The sequence below is a fragment of the Calonectris borealis genome, chromosome 9 (assembly GCF_964195595.1).
Source record: "Calonectris borealis chromosome 9, bCalBor7.hap1.2, whole genome shotgun sequence".
NCBI lineage: Eukaryota > Metazoa > Chordata > Aves > Procellariiformes > Procellariidae > Calonectris > Calonectris borealis.
In genome coordinates this window covers 27,338,100-27,358,463 of record NC_134320.1, presented here as the reverse complement: position 1 = coordinate 27,358,463, position 20,364 = coordinate 27,338,100, and the positions used below count along the sequence as shown (strand labels likewise).

At 43.6% G+C, this 20,364-nt stretch overlaps 1 protein-coding gene across 3 annotated transcripts in view; it reads right to left on the bottom strand.

Moving 5' to 3' along the window:
- Positions 1–20,364, bottom strand: part of PPM1L (protein phosphatase, Mg2+/Mn2+ dependent 1L) — a 108,073-nt gene that overhangs the window by 10,618 nt on the left and 77,091 nt on the right. For all 3 annotated transcript variants that reach the window (XM_075157450.1, XM_075157451.1, XM_075157452.1), the window contains exon 3: positions 3,517–3,678. In XM_075157450.1, coding sequence (XP_075013551.1) covers positions 3,517–3,678 — 162 coding nt within the window. The remainder of the gene's footprint in view (positions 1–3,516; positions 3,679–20,364) is intronic.

The window sequence follows — 20,364 nt, the reverse complement described above, 5'->3', positions numbered from 1 at the left end:
TTGTAGTTATCAGAATGTTTTCAGCTCTGCGCTTCAGCCTATATGTTATTTGTCAGTCACCTAGCCACCTAAATCTTACGATAGCATTTCCATTCCTGGTTGGCTGATCTAATCTGTAAATTCCTTCTGCTTTCAGGTGAAACTACATTTCATTTAATGACTGTTGCTTAAAGCTTGAAATTTGATTTGTGTTAAAACCAGCAGAAACAAAACTTTTTAGCTGGGTGTTTTCATGAATCCTTCCAGGGACTTTCCATTATGAAGACGTTTCCTTCCACAGTCAAAAAAAGGAAGGCCTGGTGAGCCTCCTGCAAGTCCTCGTTGTGGGCCTCAGCTGAATCTTGCACTGCCACCAACTCACCAGCACAGGGAGGGGCTTCGTAAGGAGTCCGTGATTAGGACTATAGTAGCTGGAGTGTAATCATGTGTACGTACTGGAATGACAGGGGAAGCAAAATGCAATTAAGAAAGGCAGTTTTAAGTAGGCATTTTACACACAATTAGAGGACAGCAATGCCTGCACCCGTCACTGTACTTGCAGAGGAGATAGCGGATGCTGCTGACTCGCTGCAGGCTGTGCTTACGCATACAAAGTGACTTTTCGGTGCCATTCTCGCGTGGCACCTGGAACTGCCTACGGCGCAGGTCGAATTCCTGTGGTTTGCTGAGGTGTCTGTTGGCACTTCTAATATTTTCTTTTAAAAGCCATCCATACAGAATATATATAAATGCTCATGGAAAAGCAAACATTCTGCAGCACTGACTGTCACCAGAGAAGAAAAGGCATTAAAGAAATAGAAGATTTTTGGCAACCGCACAAACATTTTGCATGTTAGCAAGAGCTGAGCTCAGAGGATTATGTTCAAGGTGAATGACTTAAATTTCTGTCCGTGACAGTCACCTTGTGCCTCTGCAACTGAGTGTCTCTTCACAAGCCAAACCCACGGTTGTTTCAAGGCCACTGTCTAACGCTGATACTATATATATCGCTCAAGCTCCTGATCAGAAGGAGATTCCTTGTGTTTTCTGGGGAAACCAGCATCCTTGTGTCGCAGGACATGCATTCCTCTATCCCACAGGAACGAGTCAGAGTGGCGGGACCCCGATCTCATTCAGCTGCGAGACGAGCGGCACCGCAGCACTTCTGAGCGTGCATCAGCCAGCCTCTTCTGAAAATAACAGTCCGTCTTGACAAAAACCCTGTGACCGGTGCTGTTAACTACACAGCCACGCTGCGGAGCAGGTAATTCCACAGGATGCAGCACCTCAGCTCAAAATCGAGGGCCCTGCCCTGCTCTCTTAGCTGCCGTCTTTCCTTTTGGCATTTGGCTGCAGGCTTGGGTACCAGTGACCTCTCACGGCGCCGCAGGAACTCCCACGAGAAACCTGAGCGTTGGCTTCTGGGGCTTCGAGAGCTGCTCGAGACATCCGACTGATAAATGGGAATTTTTTTTCAGGCTGTGGGGTGACGAAGACTTCGTACGCAATTGCTGGGAGTGGGGAAAAGAGAGGGACTGAATTCATTCCCCATCTGCCGACCGCCGAGAGCAGCAAGCAGCGAGCCTCCTTAACGTCCACCGTGGCAGCAAAAAATGACGGATTAGTTTAGGCTTGTCAACTCGATGTTAACGCCCCGCTGAAATGCACAGGGCAAGGCACGCTATTCTTCGAGCTGCTGTTTCAGGCTGCCTCAAATTGATTTATGTGAGACTGAGGTTTGAAGGATATTTTCTCAACCGTGGCTATATGGATTTCACTTTTAAATGAAATCTAATCCTACTAACACCAACGAGCAGTCATTTTATAACTACCTATAGGGCACGGGACAGTGCAGCTCAACGGTGCAATGTGAAGTTGGAAAACCAAAATGTAACATAATGATGTGGTTATTGTCACTTTCTTCAGTTCTACGTGACAAGAAAGAATCTAGATGGTGGAAAAAAGTCAGGTCCTTTTGTCACAGTAGCAACGTAGGCTTGATAATTCAGTTTGGGCACTTTGCTTCAATTTTACACTTACTGTATGTAAAGAAGGGATGTTCCAAAATGTAGAAGTATCCGGCAGTAGTATAAACTGGATTGTATGCTTTTTAACAGCACTATGAGGCCATATCAATCATGATAATATAATGGGGCAATAGGAAACAGAGAAGTTAATTCATTAAGACACTAGGCTAGATAGAATATTTCTTGTTTAGCTGCAGATAGTTGTAACATTTACCTGTCCATTAAAGTAATTTCTTCCAAAGTTGGAAATACCTGCAAAAATCCAGGTTCATTTTTCACGTTGCTGTGTTATAAAGTCTCACTTCTACACAGAAGAAACACCCAAATTATTTTTTTTCTCCTACGTGAAGACCTTCTCTAAGTGAACAATTGCATACAGGCCCTGGACTCGGCTAAGAGGGAAGCAATTTTGCAGAAAAATCTCCAGATTTTATTGATACATTGCCCAAGTACAGAGTTGAAGCAAAGTGAGACCAAGATTTTCCTATTCCTTCTTAGGATCTGTACACTTTTTCTTCTGCTTTGGGGAACATGCGTGACCTCGGCTCTCTGTCTAGCAGCAGGAAGGATCCCTACTGCTCTTGGGCCTCCTCGGCGATAAAAGCAAATTGAAAGGAAAGCGCACATTGCGCACGTTGGGCATTTATGCTGCTGTGAGCGTAGTGATAACCTGTAGGTTTTAAAAATGTTTTATACTCAGGGAAAAAACTTGTTATTTCCACTTTACAGACGAAGACGTGGAGGCAGAGAGGCAACGCATCTCTGGAGGCAACGCTCATCGGTAGGTTTAACGCTAACAAGAGGAACTTTTTTTCTTCATCACATAATTTGCTGCTGCGGGAGCCAAACCAGAAACGGGTTCAAAAGGGACTTTGACAAACTCATGGGGAATTGGCTATTAAACTTGATGATCCAAATGTAACTTCTAGCCCAGGAGGTCGCTAAACTGACAAGTGATGAAAGTGAGAGAGATTTATTGCGGAAAGGTTGCTGTTTCTTGTATTCTTTCCCTATACTCCTGCTATAATTTGCATGTTTGTGCTCATTAGCAGTCACTATATGGGAACAAAAAATAGCTTTGATGAATTAGATTCATGCTCTGCTTATTTTAGGAACTAAACCTGACTCAGCTTCAGACCCAGCCTCTCACATAAAGGCTGGTGATACGGTTTGGTGTGAAGAAGCCTGTAATGCTGCTGCTCCTGTTTATTAATTTGCTCCCTGCAGAGATCACAGGGGAACTGGTCGGGACGGTCAACTGGCTGTTGAAGATGAAGGCTGCTCTTCTTACTCTGACACTGGCTCATTAAGCGATAGGTCAATCTGCTTCCACTTCTCTGTCTGCACCACGAAATCCCACTGAAAAGTGCTGTATTAATAATGGAAGATTTTATCTGCTGATGCCTCAGTCTGGTACTTTTCAGTCTCTCTCAGGGGAAAAGTCTATATTATTGACAGAGTAGAGAAGAAAAATGAACCTTCAATCCAAAGCAAAACCGTTACGACTCACCAGCTCTTTTAATCCTCTTCCTCTCTTTCAGTTGGTAGGGCTTGTGATCGTGTGACAAGGGGATAGCATTCCCGTCCTTGTCACACAAGACTCCTCGCGAATCACCAACGTTGGCCACTGTGAGTTCTTTATCTGACAACAGTGCGATCAGACAAGTTGTACCTGGAAAAAGTAGAAGGGAATGGGAAGCAAAACAAATATATAGGGGGGGTGTGTGTGTGTATATATATATAAAAACGATTAGCAGGAAAATGTTCTTCCTATTAATAATGGCAGAGAGGGGCTGAAGCGGGAGTAGTGGATTCCAGTCTCCTAATGGCCAAGGAAAGTAATGAGAGAAAAGTACAAATTAGCCCCAGAGCCCACTCGCAGCTTCTGTGAACTGAAATTACTGCACTGGACTGTGCATGGGTGAAACAGAGCTCTCTCCCCTCGTCCCCTCAAGAACTAAGGTCAGTTTTTTTATTTTTTTATTGAAAAGAGAAAAAGATTTGACATTTTTAATTACTTTAACCTTTAAAAACACAGAAAATGTAATTAGTCATTGACCACCGTGTCCAACAGGCATAGTATTTGTTGGCTAAGGTGGCAGAAAAATATCGGAAAAATTGGCTGTTTTTCAAGTGAGAACACTGTCGTTTTTATTTTCCTCGTTTAAGTGGAATGAATGTTGAGCAAAGCAGAGCCCATTAAGACCATGCTTTTTCTATATTTTCGCCTTCTAGCTAGTGTGAGCTAGACTCCACCGATTACCGATATTCCTTGCACGGGCTTTGGACCAGATGTCACAATTTCATTCATATTTTAGAATAGAAAGATGGCAAGTAAGTTTTTAGATATACATTAACAAACATCAAAAGGGAACGTGCCTGGCACTCAGTTGAGATTACATGGCGCTGCTAAAATTTTTACAAAAGGTACTCTAGTATCCTTCAATGGTAAATAAAATTAACTTAATGGCTGCTTTCTTTTCCTTTTAGGCAGACCAGAGAAACACATGGTTGAGTTTTCACCTCTGTTGTTAATTTACATCTGATAACTTGTTAAAAACAAGCTGCATCCACAGCTGGGGTGCTCTGGAAGAAGCACTCGGGGCCAGCGTGCCTGATGAAGGGCCCCAGTGATGAAACTCAACCAACAGCAGTGCTACAAAGCAACGCTCTCTGCTTGTGCGTTCTAATCAGACAAAGACGCGGTTTTAAGGAAAATGCCGGCAACAGGGCATTCTAGCACTGCTACCACCAGTGGCATCCTGACCCTGGTTTTGCTCCTGGGGAGCTATGTTAGGGTTTAAGTCTATGCTCTGTGGTCTTAAAGCCAAATTTTCATAGCTGCCGCTTGTTGCGTTGCTGTCCAAACCCAGAATTAAAAACTATGTTTTGCTGTTCCCATGTCAATATGGGAACAGCATTTCCCATAACAGTATTTATACCACGACTGGTATAAATAAAATAGCCAGTAATAAACAATTTGTGTTCAGATGCACTGTGTTCTGAAGACTTATTTTTAACTTAATGGTCTGTTTTGCACAGCTCTAAACTAGAGCTATTTTTTCACAATACAGGCACACACACACATATATATATATTATTTTTGGCAATTGACTGACACATTGCAGACCTATAGTTTCTCATTTGTTGCTAAAACCCCCTACTAACTGCACAACTTCATGGCTTAGCTAAAAACAGGAACCCGTCTACCAGGATCACGCGAGGAACCCGGCAAAATGAGCTGCCTGCTCAAGAAATACCTCCTCTGCGGGCTACACGAGACTGCACCGAAGGGTGTGAAGAAGGCTGTGCTGAAAGGGGCACCTGCCGGCTGGATGCCCACCCTTTTCGGATGCAGGTGTCCGGCCTTCATACCCTGATGAACAGACCTGCTCTAACACCAGAGGACTTGGTAATGAAAATACCAGTAATCCAAAGCAGAAAGACAGCAAAATTATAATGAGGACACAAACTACTGTAGTGGGGTGCAGCTGGTCATTTAAGCAGAACAAAATGGGATTTAGCATTTGAGATCACCTCATTCTCTACCTGAACAAAAGCTAGTAACTCTGCAAATGCACAAAGCTCTGCTTCAATAAGAAAATCATGGCAATAAACAGCACCTTCCCTTGCTTTTATTTATGAAACTTTCCTTAACAAACGTTCAAACAGCATCGTGCTGGCAATCTGCAAGAGACTAGAGGGCTGGTACTTGCTGAAGCTGGTCTGACATTTCGTCTAAACTTCAGCGAGAAAAAAACCAGCCACCTTTGCAATTTGGGTTGAAAACAAAACCTGTGAGATGTAAAAACGGGGGCAAAAGTGAAAGCCCTGTTAGATGGGAATATAGAGCCAAAACCAACTCCAGAAGGATCCCAGCGGGCTGCAGGAGACGCGCCGCAGACGAGGCTGCAAGGCTCCGTGATCCAGCACCCAACTGATGCTTCTTTCTGAAGATCAGAGCTCCTGCTTTACCTCTAGCTGTCGTCTTGGCCTGACATTTGCATTTTTAAATTCATCAACTCTCCTGTGTGCAAGACCACCCTACTGCTCTGCAGATTGCCTTCCCCCTTCCCATGACACCAGCCCAGCATGTATTTTTCCTACAGGCAGTAGTAAAAATCATACGTTTCCTAGTAAGGAAAATACTGCAAATAACATCTTAGAGCCCTGGCGTTTAGAAAGTAAAATGCTTCACAAATATAGTCATTATTACCACAATTTATATAAAAATGATAACTTTGAACACAGTCGTCTTGGTTATATGAGCTGTGTGAATGAAAGGGAACAAATGTCTGAAACAGAAGATAATTTCCAAAGTGATTGAGGAAGGGTCAGTTGTTTCACGGTCCCTGACTGATGGCTGGGCTATTGTTAAGTCCCTGACCTCACGCTACTGCCTGCCGTTACATGAGAAAGCACACTTATTTTACTTTGTTTTCTTTTCCATCTATTTTTATTTCAGTCATTTAACCTTGTGTGGAGTTAGAAAACATCGTGCTCTTGTCTGCCGCCTCAGATTTAATGCAATTGCACAACGGAAAATTCCCAACATAAAGGGTCCAAAATTGAGAACACATGTTATATTGGTCCCTTGATGCAGCTGCCTGAATAATACCCTGCTGAGCAGTTTACAAAGAAAATCACCAGAAAATTTAAAACCTGTACTATACTGGCTGCAGAGATAGTTTGTTTTGGTTTTTGTTTTTTTTTTTTTTTAAGTCAGGTAAGATTATTGGTGTTGTATTTTAGTATCAGACAAGGCACCTTGTAAAAGTCAAGGCTGCATCGGCTCTACCGGTTTTCAGAAAACCGCTTTATCGAAAGGAGGGAAAGTCACCAGAGTGCAAACAAGACCTGATTAATACATTAAAAGGCATTAGAGAGCCCAGGCATGATCCAGCTCACGCTGCAGCCGCTGGAGATCTGGCGCTTCGCCTGCGGCGTCAAAAAATCCTGCGGACGCCTGGCTCCAAATCCCCGCTGTCGGGGCAGCTTGGGATGAGGACCAGAGCTCTTGGGCTCCGGCTGGCCCAAGCTGGTTGAAATTCCTCCAGAGCCCTCGTCTCATCCTAATCCATTAGCAAAAGTGCAGTTAATCTCACCAGGTGCTTACCACGTCGCTTCTTTTCTCCCTCTTTGCCGAGTTTTCATTCTGTTGTCCAAGTCTCTCATGCCCCACAGGTTTCAGGCTATCAGCACATGTAACCTCTTCCTTTCCTCTTCCCCCTCATCGCTCTCTTCGACCCTGAACTTTTGCCTGTCCCTCCTTCATGAGAAACCTCCCCCCTGCCCTCATCTCAGGCTTTTAAACAGCGGAAGTCCCCGGCAAGGCTCTTCCTCCTGAACAACTGTCCTTCCCACACGTGCCTTCTCACTGCTTTTCCCACTCCTCCCCACCTTTCCTGTGGCTCTTCGCACGGATCTCCTTCTCAGACAAAACTGAGAAACGAGACTTCCCCCGCCTACGTTTTAACCATTGCTTCCCCATTTGTACAACGCGTGCCGAGGTTGCTGGTGTGCTGCCTCCCATCGACCCGTCTTCCTACTCCTGTGACTTGATTTTAACATTTTTTATTCGTTACCACCTCGTCCCTATGCCTCTCTGGCTCTTTTCTTTTGCAGCGCATCTTTGTAATGCCCCTCTCTACAAAAGTATCATTACCTTTGATTTTTATGGCTATCACTGCTTTCCTGTCTCACCTGTGAGCTCACTGAAGATGCCATTTGCAGTCACTGCTGGAGGTTTCTTTCCCTCCAGCTCCACGCTACGCCTCCTCCAACGCAGCCTCTGCCCCAGGCTCGCCACCGAAACGGCTTCCGCCAAGACCATAACAGTGTTTTCCAGCTGCAGGGCAGACAGCGAGCTTTTCTCATCCCTCTTACTGCCTCCAGCACAGCCAGCTCAGCGCTTCTTCTCGGCTGATGAGACACCACTCTTCTCTCCTAGTCTTCCCCTTTGCTTCTCTAACCACAAGCATCTCTGAAGACCCCTTCATCCCTCTCCTCTCCTCTCTCAAGTCCAGTCTGACCAGCCCCCAGTCCCCTCTGTAGGCTTGCTCCTGCGTAGCCCCATCTGCAAACATATACATCACCGGTGTTTCCATACAGACCTCCGCATCTGCTTCTCCACCCAGAGGGGTCTCTTCTCTCAACTAAAGGGTCAGCCTGTTTTCTTTGCAGATATTTATCTCAACACTTTCACTGCCCATCTCCTGCAGCCCGGTTTGGACGGGGTGGCCCCTGCCACAGGCTCTCTCCCATGAGTTTCCCAGGGGTCATTTCCCACTCCAACGTCCCATGATGCTGCCCTCAAACCTCGAGTTGGTGAGGCAGCGTGAAAAGCACTATCAGGCTCCTCGTGGTGCCACCACGGCAGAAGGAGCAGATCGCTTTGCTGCCTCATCTCAGCTTTCTAACACGTCTGATGTGGAGTTTCACTCAGCTTCACTCTGAGGGAAAAAGAAGAAAACTGGCAGAGTGATGACCTCAAAACCAGAGACCATCATCATTATCTTTGGAGAGACCAACACTGTCCTCTTAGCATTTAGCCTAAAAGCACTGAGCCCCAGATGGCTAAAAGCTACATTAATTCCCACACAGGTAGGGCTTGTGACAGCTCGTCTGTGTTAAACAGAAGTCTGCGCAATAGGAAATTAGTCTAATCTCATCTCTGGAAACAAAGCAAAGTGACAAGAGAAAGAAAAAATCCAAATGTAATCAATTTTTAGAGAGAGACTGAGACATGCAAAGAGACCAGAAAACGACAAGGCAGTGACTGGAAGTGCACAAAGGAGGCAAAGGATGCGCAGCCTCTGAGATGGTCTGCAGAAGGAGGAGGTGGGCTGCACCAGCTGGGGCCACCGTGAAGCTGCAGGGAGAAAGAAGATCCCCAGTAACCTTAATTAGAAAGGGAATATCCCAGGTGCCTGGACCTGCACCATGCTCTGATGGACACAGCTTTCGCAGTCTGCGTTTTGTAGGAGAACACAGGAGAACATAGAGCTGGGGAAAATGTCTATGTGAACAGCATGAGCCCTGCACTGACAGTATCTTTGAAAATAGCAGCAGGTTTGAAGCAGCCGGATCCCTTCTCCAGGCATTGAACTGACACTGGAACAACAGCTCTGGCCAGTCCTGCCTTATCGTGACCCCAAGTCGGATGGGAGGCATGTTAAATCAACTCACACAACCGCTTTTTGTTAAGTCTGGATCCCCTTTCACAAACTGACGGTGTACAATAGCACTCCTGTGATGCCTGACCGCCGGAGAGTAGAGGTCTGCCATACCCTTTAAGCAGAAATGCAGCTTAAAAGCGACTGCAAGTCAAGAAATTCGGTACTTACTTGGCTGGACTGATCAAAAAACAAACAAAAAGCAACTCAAAAAACCCCTTCCCATCTTTTTTCAACAGTGCTTAAGCTTGAATTCACACATTAGTTAAGCAAGAACTAGTATTTTCGAGCTTCAGTAATCTCCAGAAGGAAACAGATTTACTCAGAACAGTGCAAAAAGCAGGATAAACTCAAATATAGATTTATATTTACTCTCCACTAACAACTCACACTGCATGCAGGTTCTTTCTCATTTATAGACCATGCATTTCCACTTGCCTTACAGGGACTTTAAATCCTAAACAATAAGACTCCAGTAGTTTTCAGGGCAGATATGTGACATTTTTATCATTAATATAGCTGCCCTCTGCGCCCATCTGCCTCAGCTCCTCCCGTCGAGACCAGCCATGTGTCTCCTGAATTTCTATTTTACATGCTCTGCACATACCCCTCAGGCAATGCAAATAAAACTCTGATTATAGCCTGTGGAATAGGCAAGACTGAGAAAAACACCGAAAGTAAGTATATGAGGGAGGGTAAGGGAGTCTCTTGCTTCCCAGTCACCAGGAGTATGGATAAAAAGTGGTGTGAGACCATCAAGATCATGAAACGCCGCCTCCACGTGCCCTCCAAGTAACCCACCAATTCTAATCCAAAGCCATAAAAATAAATCTAATTATCCACTGCTGATCTATAAGATAAGCAACGATAAAACCAAGCAGCAGACATTCACATTTCATTCGTGCTACAGCAGTGAGAGGAACTGCAGGAATTGCAGAGGCTGAAGCCCTTTCTTTGCTCTGATGCTCCCCAAACCACTGTGTCTGCACGGAAAAGGAGGGACAAATCATGTACTGAAAACAACAGTTCTGCAAACAAAAATGATCCCAAGAACCTGTAATTGGGGTGGGATCGCTGTAAAACCTTTTGCTGAGATAGACCTTTTGCTGGATCCCAGTGATGTGCGCGCCTCCTCCTTGGCTGGTTTCTAATCCAAGGCGCCATTTCATGTGCGTTTTCGGCTTCTCTAATGACATCCAACCTTCATCAAAGATTTTGTGAAAGGCCCAGCTAATTGTGCTCATTAGCAGTTCTTCGTCCTTTACTCCTTTATAGGCTATTGAAATGTTTAAATAGCTACGCAATTTCTTTTAGCAGAAGCTACGCATATTAGAGAAAATGCTATTACAATCTCCAAAATATACAATTTCAGCAGATTACTGGGCTAACCGCCTGCGAATGAAATGAACTGCTGATCACTCACAATACCTTTCAAAAATAAATGTGCATTTTTAAAGTACCCACCTCCTTTTCCTCAAATGTCTTGCAAGGTATACGGGACTGAACAGCCTACACCTCGTACAGGCATTTGTCCCTGAATGCCCTCAGTGGTGGTGTTCCTACAAATGAGCTGCACCTGCCCTTTCTTTCAGTTAACAAAACTCCTCTGCAAAAGTCAGTTCTTTACAGCACGAACCTAAAAATAACCATTCCAAAAATTCACGGTCTCATAATTCCTTAATCATCTCAACAGAATGTTTTTTCCCCCATAAAATTAAAAGAACTCCTTCTTCTAAAATAGATTAAAAGAACCATTGGATTCTTAGAAATACATAGAAATTAGTTCAAATCTTTATAAGATTGTAGCTTAATTTCCACCATGAAACAATTCCTACCTGGCTGTATACAGTACTATTTTAAGATTTTATATTTGAAACAGAGAACCATATTGTATTTCTATTTAGATAGACCCTATTTTCCTGTCTAATCGATGAGTACGTATATATAACTCAATCCTGTTTACCATTAATCATATTATATTCATCATATTTGGGATATACTCACAGACTAACAGATTCATGTAGATGTTCCGACTCAGCTATGTAAAAAATACCTAAAAAGTGTTTTCCAGGTAGGAAAACAAGAACTGGAAGGAAGTTTTGTGCATCAGGGAACAAAAGTTAATTACTGAAAAATGGAAACCCTTTTGGGCAGCCTCTCCATCTTCCAGACTGCTCTGACATTGCCTCATCAATACCGCAGCAGAAACGGGGAGCGCTCCCACCTTCACGCTATCCTAGCACCACGTGATTAATGTCTTGTCCTTATGAAAAATAATCTTAATACAAAGGGAATCTCCATTTCAGTTGGAAAGTCACTTTCTTGGCATCGCTCCCATATTTAGTTTCACCTGAACATCCTGCTCTAGCGTTTAATACGCTAGAAGTAGGAAAATGCTGAAAACGGTTTATTTTTTTCTGGTTAGAAATTTCTGTATGTCACCAGGCTAATTAAAATGCAGAAAACCACACGGGCAATCTCCTTTGCGGACGGGCTCGGGCGTTCTGCAGCAGTTAAACCTCCCGTGCAGCCTTGCAGCAATACGACAAGAAAAAATGCCTGCGCTAAGGTCTGTACATGAGAGGAAAAGAAATGTCTGGCTGACTCTTCCCTGTCAGCCTTCGATACCCACGAAACACAGTCTGCGTGGTCAGTGCAACACTAGCGTTTGCACACACGCTGCAAAGTCTGAATTCTTCTGATTTTAGGAGCTCCCGAAGCACTGAAACTAAAATGACTGTAGGCGATCATGCAGTGTAGTGTATATGCAGATAGGGATCCTGCTACTGCTATTTCAAACCGTATTCCTACAATAGCTCTAACCAGCTGCTACATGAGCCAAGCAACAGGAGCGAAGGGTCTAGCTTAGCGTGAGGTTTACAGATGTCAGGCAGAGCAGACGAAGCGCAGCCCCCAGCTCAAACGACGGCAAGCACGCAGCATTTCCTTGCTGAAAAGCACAGGTTGTATAAACTGAAAAACAAAAGTTTCCAACAAGAATTACACCTAATTCCCCCCGCCCCCCCCAGTCTGTTGTTGAACATGTTTTCCCCAATTCCTAGACCTCTACAGCAGAACTAAGATTTAGGGGCAATTTCAGTAATTTATCTCCTTTGAACTGGCGGCATCCCTAGGAGATCAGAGTAACTCTGACCCAAGGCAGTAACTAGCTTGGTTTTGTTTAGCTCGGCAACTGTGCTGAGCAATCTCAGAACAAAGCGGTGGGATTTCTGCCGGGTCAAATGGCTGGCAGAAGAGGAGCCGGAGGATATCACGACTCTTCCAAGCCCAGCAAAATACCCGTCCCTGTTAACAAAAGCTGCTCACATGAACCCAGCGTGTTCAGGAAGAAGTTGTACATTTTTCATTGGGAAAGATAAGGGTATTCCCTCAAAATAACAATATCTTAACTTTTCTAAGGAAGAGCTGGATAAAAGTTTAAAAACAAAAGCTACTAAAAGTTTTACAGTGAGATATGCGTAGTCTGCTTTGTTAAGATTTGTCCCAAGTTCTGTGATCTGTAAGACAGATCTTCTACAGATCCATTAGAAATCTTCTACAGCTTTGCATTTCCCATTATGGAAATATATCAAATTTCAACGTAAAACATAGTCTGCAGAACTGATCACACACAAAAAAAAAAAAAAGAAAAAAAAAAAGGATTCCATCCTCTTAGCAATGTCAGACAAATAAACCGCTCCACAATCACAGTGCCAAAGATAGGAAAGATGTTACGTTTACGACTCTAACTGGCTTTGAGGGACACAGTTTGGGACCAACCTGCTGCAGGATCTGCCCTACATTTAAGCCAAGCAGAAGTTTGCCGGTGGCGGCACAGGGACAGCCGATGCTCAGTGATTTTAAGCGTCAGCAATAAGGTCAGCAATGCCGCTGCTCCACACGCTGCCCCACGAGGCCGGGAAAGAATACGACTGACCTGATCTAGTTAGAAAATGTTATGCTAGACGCTCAACAGGCTTTTATTAGCAACATTCAACTGTAACGAGGCCTGTAATCACATGGAAAAAATAGGAGCAAAATGAAAATCCCACTTGGAAAAAAAAAAAACCCACCAAAATAATTAAAAGCATCCAATTTGTGCTGAGTCCTGTGACATCTCTGGCTTTATCTCAGTCCTGACTAAAGGATCAAGGCTGCAAAATTTCATTTGAACCCCAGGAATTGACCTGCACTTTCCTGAGGTGCCTGAGCCATAAATACCAGACTTAAAGCAGCGGCTATAAATAAGGTGTCAGCAGGTAGGCACTAAACTGAACTCGAGACATATAATTAGCAAATCCTTCACAAACAGTGTAACTAACGGCTAGTTTACAGATGCTGCGCACATCCCTGCATCACTCAGCCTGAACAGGGCTGTTCGAAAATCCCTGTTGCGGCTGGCAATTGTATCCGACAAATGGGTTTTTATTATGAGTACATTATCCCTCGGCTCCTGTGGCCAGGTTTCACGAAGGACTAACACCCATCGGTGGCAGGACCGTCTATCAGGCTGCAGCTAATTTCATTAAGGACCACTGTAAATATCTGCCGCGCTCTCCAGCTGCCCTGAGGCACGCGCATGACGGATCACTCGCCTTAATTCCTGAACAAATAAGGAACTTATTAGTATACAGGCAGAGCTGTACAGCAAGGCAGTATTTAAGAGTTATTTATTCAGTGCCCAAGGTGTATCACCAAATTAGAAATACAAACATGTACCCCGTCCCAAGGGATCGCGATCTTACTTTGTATCTCCTGTGCTAGCAGAAGAGTGAGAGCAAGAGGAGGAGGAAAAAAGGATGGTGATAACGCACCAGAATCACACACAATTAAGGAGATTTGTGATTTAATTCAAGAGTCTCACTCTGTCCCCATCCCCTCCACCATCCAACACACAAAATTTGCTGATGCAGATTTTACTGAGCTGTAAATTGAGGCTGGCTGGCCTGAGAAAGGGTGGCAGCTTAAATCAAGCTGGTGACTTTTCCCCTCTTCAGGTTAATCAAGCTCTGGGGCTAATCATCTTCCAATGCCCGGCCAACAGTCACTCGGACTGTACTTTTTTCCTTCTGTATTTTCCAGTTGTAACTTACAGCTCTCTCTATCAAACCCTAATTTGCCCATTTGCAAATGAAAAACCTCCACATCTGCTGAATGTCCATTTTTTTGGGGCAGAGCTGTCACCTCAGAAATCATCCTCCCAGCATGTGGCTGAATGAAAACAGCACAGTTTGCGGGGAACTTTTGTACGAGACCAGAAAATTCAACTGGCAGACGGAGCCCAGGTGAACACCTTTCTAAAGATATGCCCAAGCCGCTGGCAGACAGCAGCTGCAGCTGATAATCCCAGAGCTGCCTGGAAAAGATGCACACGGAGGGAGGAAAAACACCGATATTGCTGACACTCGGCAACTGCCACTGTTAGACAGGTGTTATAGCACAAGGAAGAGCCAGTTTTGCTTGTTTATGACCAACTTTTTTACCTTAATGGGTTGTTACAGATTATGGATAGGGTTTTTAAGAAAGCTTCACTTGAGAACAGAAAGCCTCCTTTTGTTCCTGCTCCTTTTTCCTCCTACATCTCCCCATGTATAATTCAAACACTGGGAAATAATGGAAAAGGCTAAGAGTGATTGATTGTGGCATGCAATGCAGTTGTGCATGCAAAGCAGGGCTTAGCACGAGCTGAATGCTGCTGCAAATGGGGAGAGCGCAAGGACAGATGACACAAAGATGCGTGCAAGAGTGCAAGCGATCTCCAGAAACACAGTAGCGCCCTTAGACCATAAATCATGTGCATGCTCTTGACGTTATTACAATACATTTTCTTCTCAATGATTCTCCTCTTAAAATGTTTTCAGAAGAACCCAAATATTAGCTTTTCATACATGATATGGCAAAGCTAGGAGCAGCGAGACTGAAGATACTCATTTCAATACTGAAATTTAGCAATTGCGGGTGTAATGAAGAGTTTTGCTAAGGTGTATCTGATGATGATTTTGTGCCACTCCACCTTGCTACAGCAATGCTGTTTATGCTTGTCTGGGTAATGATGCAGGAAAATTTAATAAGAATCTCCAAATGGTCTGTCAGGTTTGTAGGCAGAACTAACTTTGCTGCCTTCACTGCTACTCACAAGACCCTTCAGGCATTTATCTCTGCATCCATCAGCAGGTGACAAACCTCCGCCGAGATGGACAGCTTTCTTCCAGAGGCCTGGAACAGATGTTCTCGCTGCCTGCACTGAATTTCCAGCGAGCTGTGTCTTCAAATGCTATCTCTGTCTGATATCTTTTTAATAAATAATAATAAAAAAAATAAGATAAATCCATGCCCACATCTGTCTACTCATGCAACACGTGCATCTGAAATTGAGGAAGAACGCTATGGTACTGACAGCAACCATCTCAAGCGATGGTGCACGTCAACTGAATCTAAAGGTTTTCAAATGAAATCTAACAAAAACTTATGCAAAATAAACCTCAAATAGCGGTTTTAACTCTGCAGACTTTTTAAGTCTTTCGTTTAGGCCAAAGATACAAACAGGAAAGACGGCAATCAGGTGGTGACAATGCAGCATTGCTGAAAAACCCCTTCAAAAGCACTCTTGCAGTGCGGAGGAGCAACCTTTCCCAAATGTAGGAGACCTCAAACCACTCCTCCCCTGAGCACAAACCTGAACTGACTCTGCCACAAGTTACGACTGAATTAAGTAACCACCTAAAAATAAGTTTGTGCATTTAAGATGTTTTCCAGACTTAATCGATAAGTACACAGAAAGGAAATGCTCAGTTAGTAAGAATTAGTATTAAAACCATTAAATGGTTTAAAAAACATTTTCTATTACACTTCTGAATCTCAGCACTTTGCAGGGCTGTGTTGGGTTCTTCTCTTTCTGCGGGACTTTGGTAATAGTAGATTTTAAAATTATTTTTTTAAATTGCTACAAATGTGTAAATACCGAAGTGAAGAGTACATGGCATTTATACAGTAAGACTGAAAATAGTTACATATGCTTCAGTAAGAACAGAACACGTCATGTGATTAATAAAAAAAATCCCTAACTTACTGACACAGCCCTGTAGAGCCACCATTGCACCTACACTGCACGGAGGTTTCACCAAATACATAAAAATACATTTTTTTTGTTTTACCAAATATATTAATATGTTTACCAAATACCCCAAACCAAGTATTGTTAGTGTTTATGTCAGTTCTGAAAAATCGACTGCTAGCTGACAAATTTAAATAGCTAAAGACCTACTTCAAAAATTGATGAGGAAGTGAAGAATATTTCACAGACAAGTAGGCACCTGTCAAAGTGCTATTTCTGCTCCGAGCTTCTGCTGAAAGGTTGTAATTACATGAATAATAAAAATTTATTTTAATGGAGCCAAAGAATACATCACGCTTGGGCTGGCTTAAATACATGTCTGTTGTTTACAAATATTGCCAATATTCTAGAAAGCTGGAAGACCACAACGTAGGAAATTGGAGAGAAATTACACGGTTTGCATTGAAGCTATACCCTGAAATGTAACTTAAATGGTTTTATGTGTACACCTACAGAGACCCTTAGGCTGGCGTTCAGCTCCCAGCTAAGCCTGTCTACCTGTATTTTACCTGTGAGCAAAAGTTAATTCACAGCCAGCGGAAAAGAGCAGGCACGTTTAGGATATGACTCTTCACATACTAAAGTAGATGCTTAAAATAAACCCATGAATCACACTAGAAATGACTATTGAAGAGCTTCGTTCCATGACTATTGAAGAGCTCTAGAAAAGTTGTCCAAAATTGCATGTCTACAATTCAGATATTGAAAGGGAAGAGAGACAAATTCTACCCTTGGTGACCGCCCTGTGATTTCTGCTGTAGGTATTGGTCCTCCACAGAAAAACAGAGCACTGGTTGGCAGTGACCAAGTTTAACATGTAGCTTTAATGTGTAAAAGAAATTAAATATGCCAAAGAAAGCATTGTGTGTAAGGCAGAGTTTAAATAAATTCAGTAGTAATCATCTGGCTATAAAGAGTAAAAAAAAAAAGAGTAAAAAGAGTATTATTTGGAAAAAGCACAATGCTGAGTTCTCAGTGCAGCAACCGAAGACCCAGAGAAGGGAGTTGTTTTAGATCATGTTCTTGAGATCAAATACCTAAAAATCATTTAAAAACCGAACCTGAGCTGGAGAGAAAGCCACCACTCGCGGTGGCCTGCAGGCCACTCTGGTTCTCTCCTTGTCAGAAGGAAGCCTCCAGCACAGCCATGAACATTGCCCTGACACATTCGAGAGCTGTTAGTTACAGATCTGCTGTGTCGACGTGTTTGCTACACATCAGAAAATAAATTTATTGGATTGCTACCCCCCTGTCAAGGGGTGCGCACCACAGCACACAGAAAGCCTACCCAGCAACATCCCTCGAGATACTAGAAACACATCGTTTACTATGACCATGCTTTGCCTGTACATGTTTTTCCTTCAGAAAAAGGTATCATTTCTGGCTTTTCTTTTCCTCACAGCTTCTTTACAGCTCTTCTGTTTTTGTTCTTGCATATTCTGTGCAACCCATTGCCTTTGCAACTGTTGTTTTTATCGTGTTGAGCGCATGACTTTCCTTCCTGCTCTTTAAATCCCTTCTAAAAACTTACAGAAAGCTTTCCACCCATTTTTTAGGCTCAGGTCATTTCATATTTGGCAGCGTTACGTGTTCTTGCAGGACCATTATCACTGTATAATTGTGAGATTACAGATGTCTGCTCTTCCCAGTGCTGTCAGTAGAGCATGCCCCTACCCTGCCTTACTGGTAATGGCTGTAGCCAAGACTGGAAGAGAAATATTCCTGAGGCTCCTTGTCAGGACAAGGATTTAAACACCTGATGAGTCACCCCTATTGAAAGTGTGTTCCCATATTTCCCCAAAGACCAAGCCCTCTGTGAAAAGGACCAGTCAAACTCATACCAAAAGCATGGTCCAAGCATGAGTGTGCATTATAAGACAATACTTTTTTTATTTATTTTAAAGAAGGCGTACATAACAAACCCAACAGATCCCTTTCTGCATTTTTAATGGGTTATTGCTGTGCAGGAGCCACCTTAAGATAAACATCACAGCAAAGATAACTTACTTTATCTTCACTGCGATGTAACATAGTGATGACTTTACCTGGTAAAGTCTTTGCAGTGGGAAAAAAGGATTTTCCCCAGCAAGGTATTTATAATCCCAAATTATAGGATATATTTGTGGTGCCATTTTGCTGCTTTAATTTTCTCATTTTCTCCTTGTAGTCACTTTCTCTGAGGAAAACACCTGCCCGAAAGGGAGCACTGTAATTGAAAAAGGGGCAGCATTAGCCCCTCGATGATTAAAGTTAACCTTTTCCCAGTGCGACCACAGTAGCATGGACGTTTGCATGAAGCAGATGGATTTGCCAGCCTCTTGGGCTGAAGTTTAATCTTGGATATTTTTGCTTTTCTGTACTTTTGCCAGAAACAGCAACTGCTCATGGGACTGGATCTACGCCGGGTTGCGGTCCTGCAGTTGGAATGAAGGTCTGAGCCTTGGATTTACGCTCAGAGCCGGTTTTCACAGCTGCAGCTACTAGAGAAACCAGACCCAGTCTTCTGTGGAGCACAGAAATACAGGCTGAATACAAGGAGTTGATTTAATTCCTCATCCATTCATTATATACTAAATCGTGCCGGGAGTGAGGAGTGAGGATGATGCATCACCTGCTTTGAAGGCCCGTCTGATGCCCCGGGAGAGCACACCACTCGGGCATGGGTGGGAAAGGCAGAGTACAAACCCCCGTCTCATCCGGAGACAAAGTGCAGTATGTTGTGGTGCTAATGGCCACATTTTATCTCAGCAGAAAATAAATTTTGTTGCTAAAGTCAGAGTATTCAGGCAATTTGGGACGTGGAATGCTAGCATAAAAATTCACTTTAAGAAACAGCACGGTACTGACAGCGACCATCTCAAGCAATGGTGAACATCAACTGTATCTGAAGGTTTTCAAATGAAATCTAACACAAACTGCATCCGCAGGGAGAGGCGCGCAGGGTCCGGCCAGGCATGAGCTTTTGGTCCCCCCTGGGAGGACACGTGGAGGAGCACCCACCCCCATGGCTCCAGGAAACACGGGGCACCCTGGCAAATATTAGCTAAGGAAACATGTTTTGGGCTGACATCTGGCTCTGGATACAGTGCCTAAATATGAATATCTTTCATGACTGCTTCACAGCAGGGAAAAATGAAATTAATCTTTTTTGTCGCACAATAATGAAACTCAATTTCTACAGGACTCTGGGGGAGAGGGGCCATCCATTAAAGAAAAACCTATTGACTACAATACAAAAACACCACCAGAATCTCCTAGCAGGCTTTAGCTACCTGGCACACCAGAGTTAAATGCCAAAGTGCCTTTAAATATCATAAACTTGTATTTGTACAGAGTAGTCACTGACCACCCCAGATGTTTAGAGATGCTATAAATTGAAGGAATAGGATTAACATCCAATAAAGCTTCAGCAGGAAAAAACATTCTTGCACAAAATTAACCCAGCCTTAGCTAGTCAAGAATGCCACTTTTTAAACTAAGGGATTTAAAGATTATGAGCGGATTTGTACCCATCTGTCACTTTTGGCCTGCTTTCATTTTATAAAGCTTCCTTAGTCAAACTTCACTAAAAATCTTGTCAACATTTTACTATTTTTAGATGAATTCATTTGATTCGGTAGCTCTGATATACTGATTTCCTAAAGGGAAAAGATTTACAAAAAGAGGCATTAGGATGTTGAGTCCATCGAAGCTGCACATTATAATATTGCATGCTGCTAGAAAGGCCAAATTAACATGCAAAATTGTACCAGAAGCCCAAGCCATTTTAGTGCAGTTCTGTTTTATTCTGGCAAATGGATGCAGCTGAATTCTACCCGCTTTGGGAGACATCCCTGGGGCGAGGGGAGTTAGCTGGGGGCGAGCACTCTGCGAACCCTCGGAAAATGGCCCTTCCAAGAGGGAGGGGAAAGGTTTCCCGGATGGAAAAGGTCTGCTCCCTTGCTGTGGAAGCGCTCCTCTACATGCAGCACCCTCCTATAGTCGGCTACTGGCCCCTTGGATCACGTACCTTAAACACTTAACTTTCTAGTTTCCCTGGCTGACGCGTAGCAGAACTCCAACTGCTCAT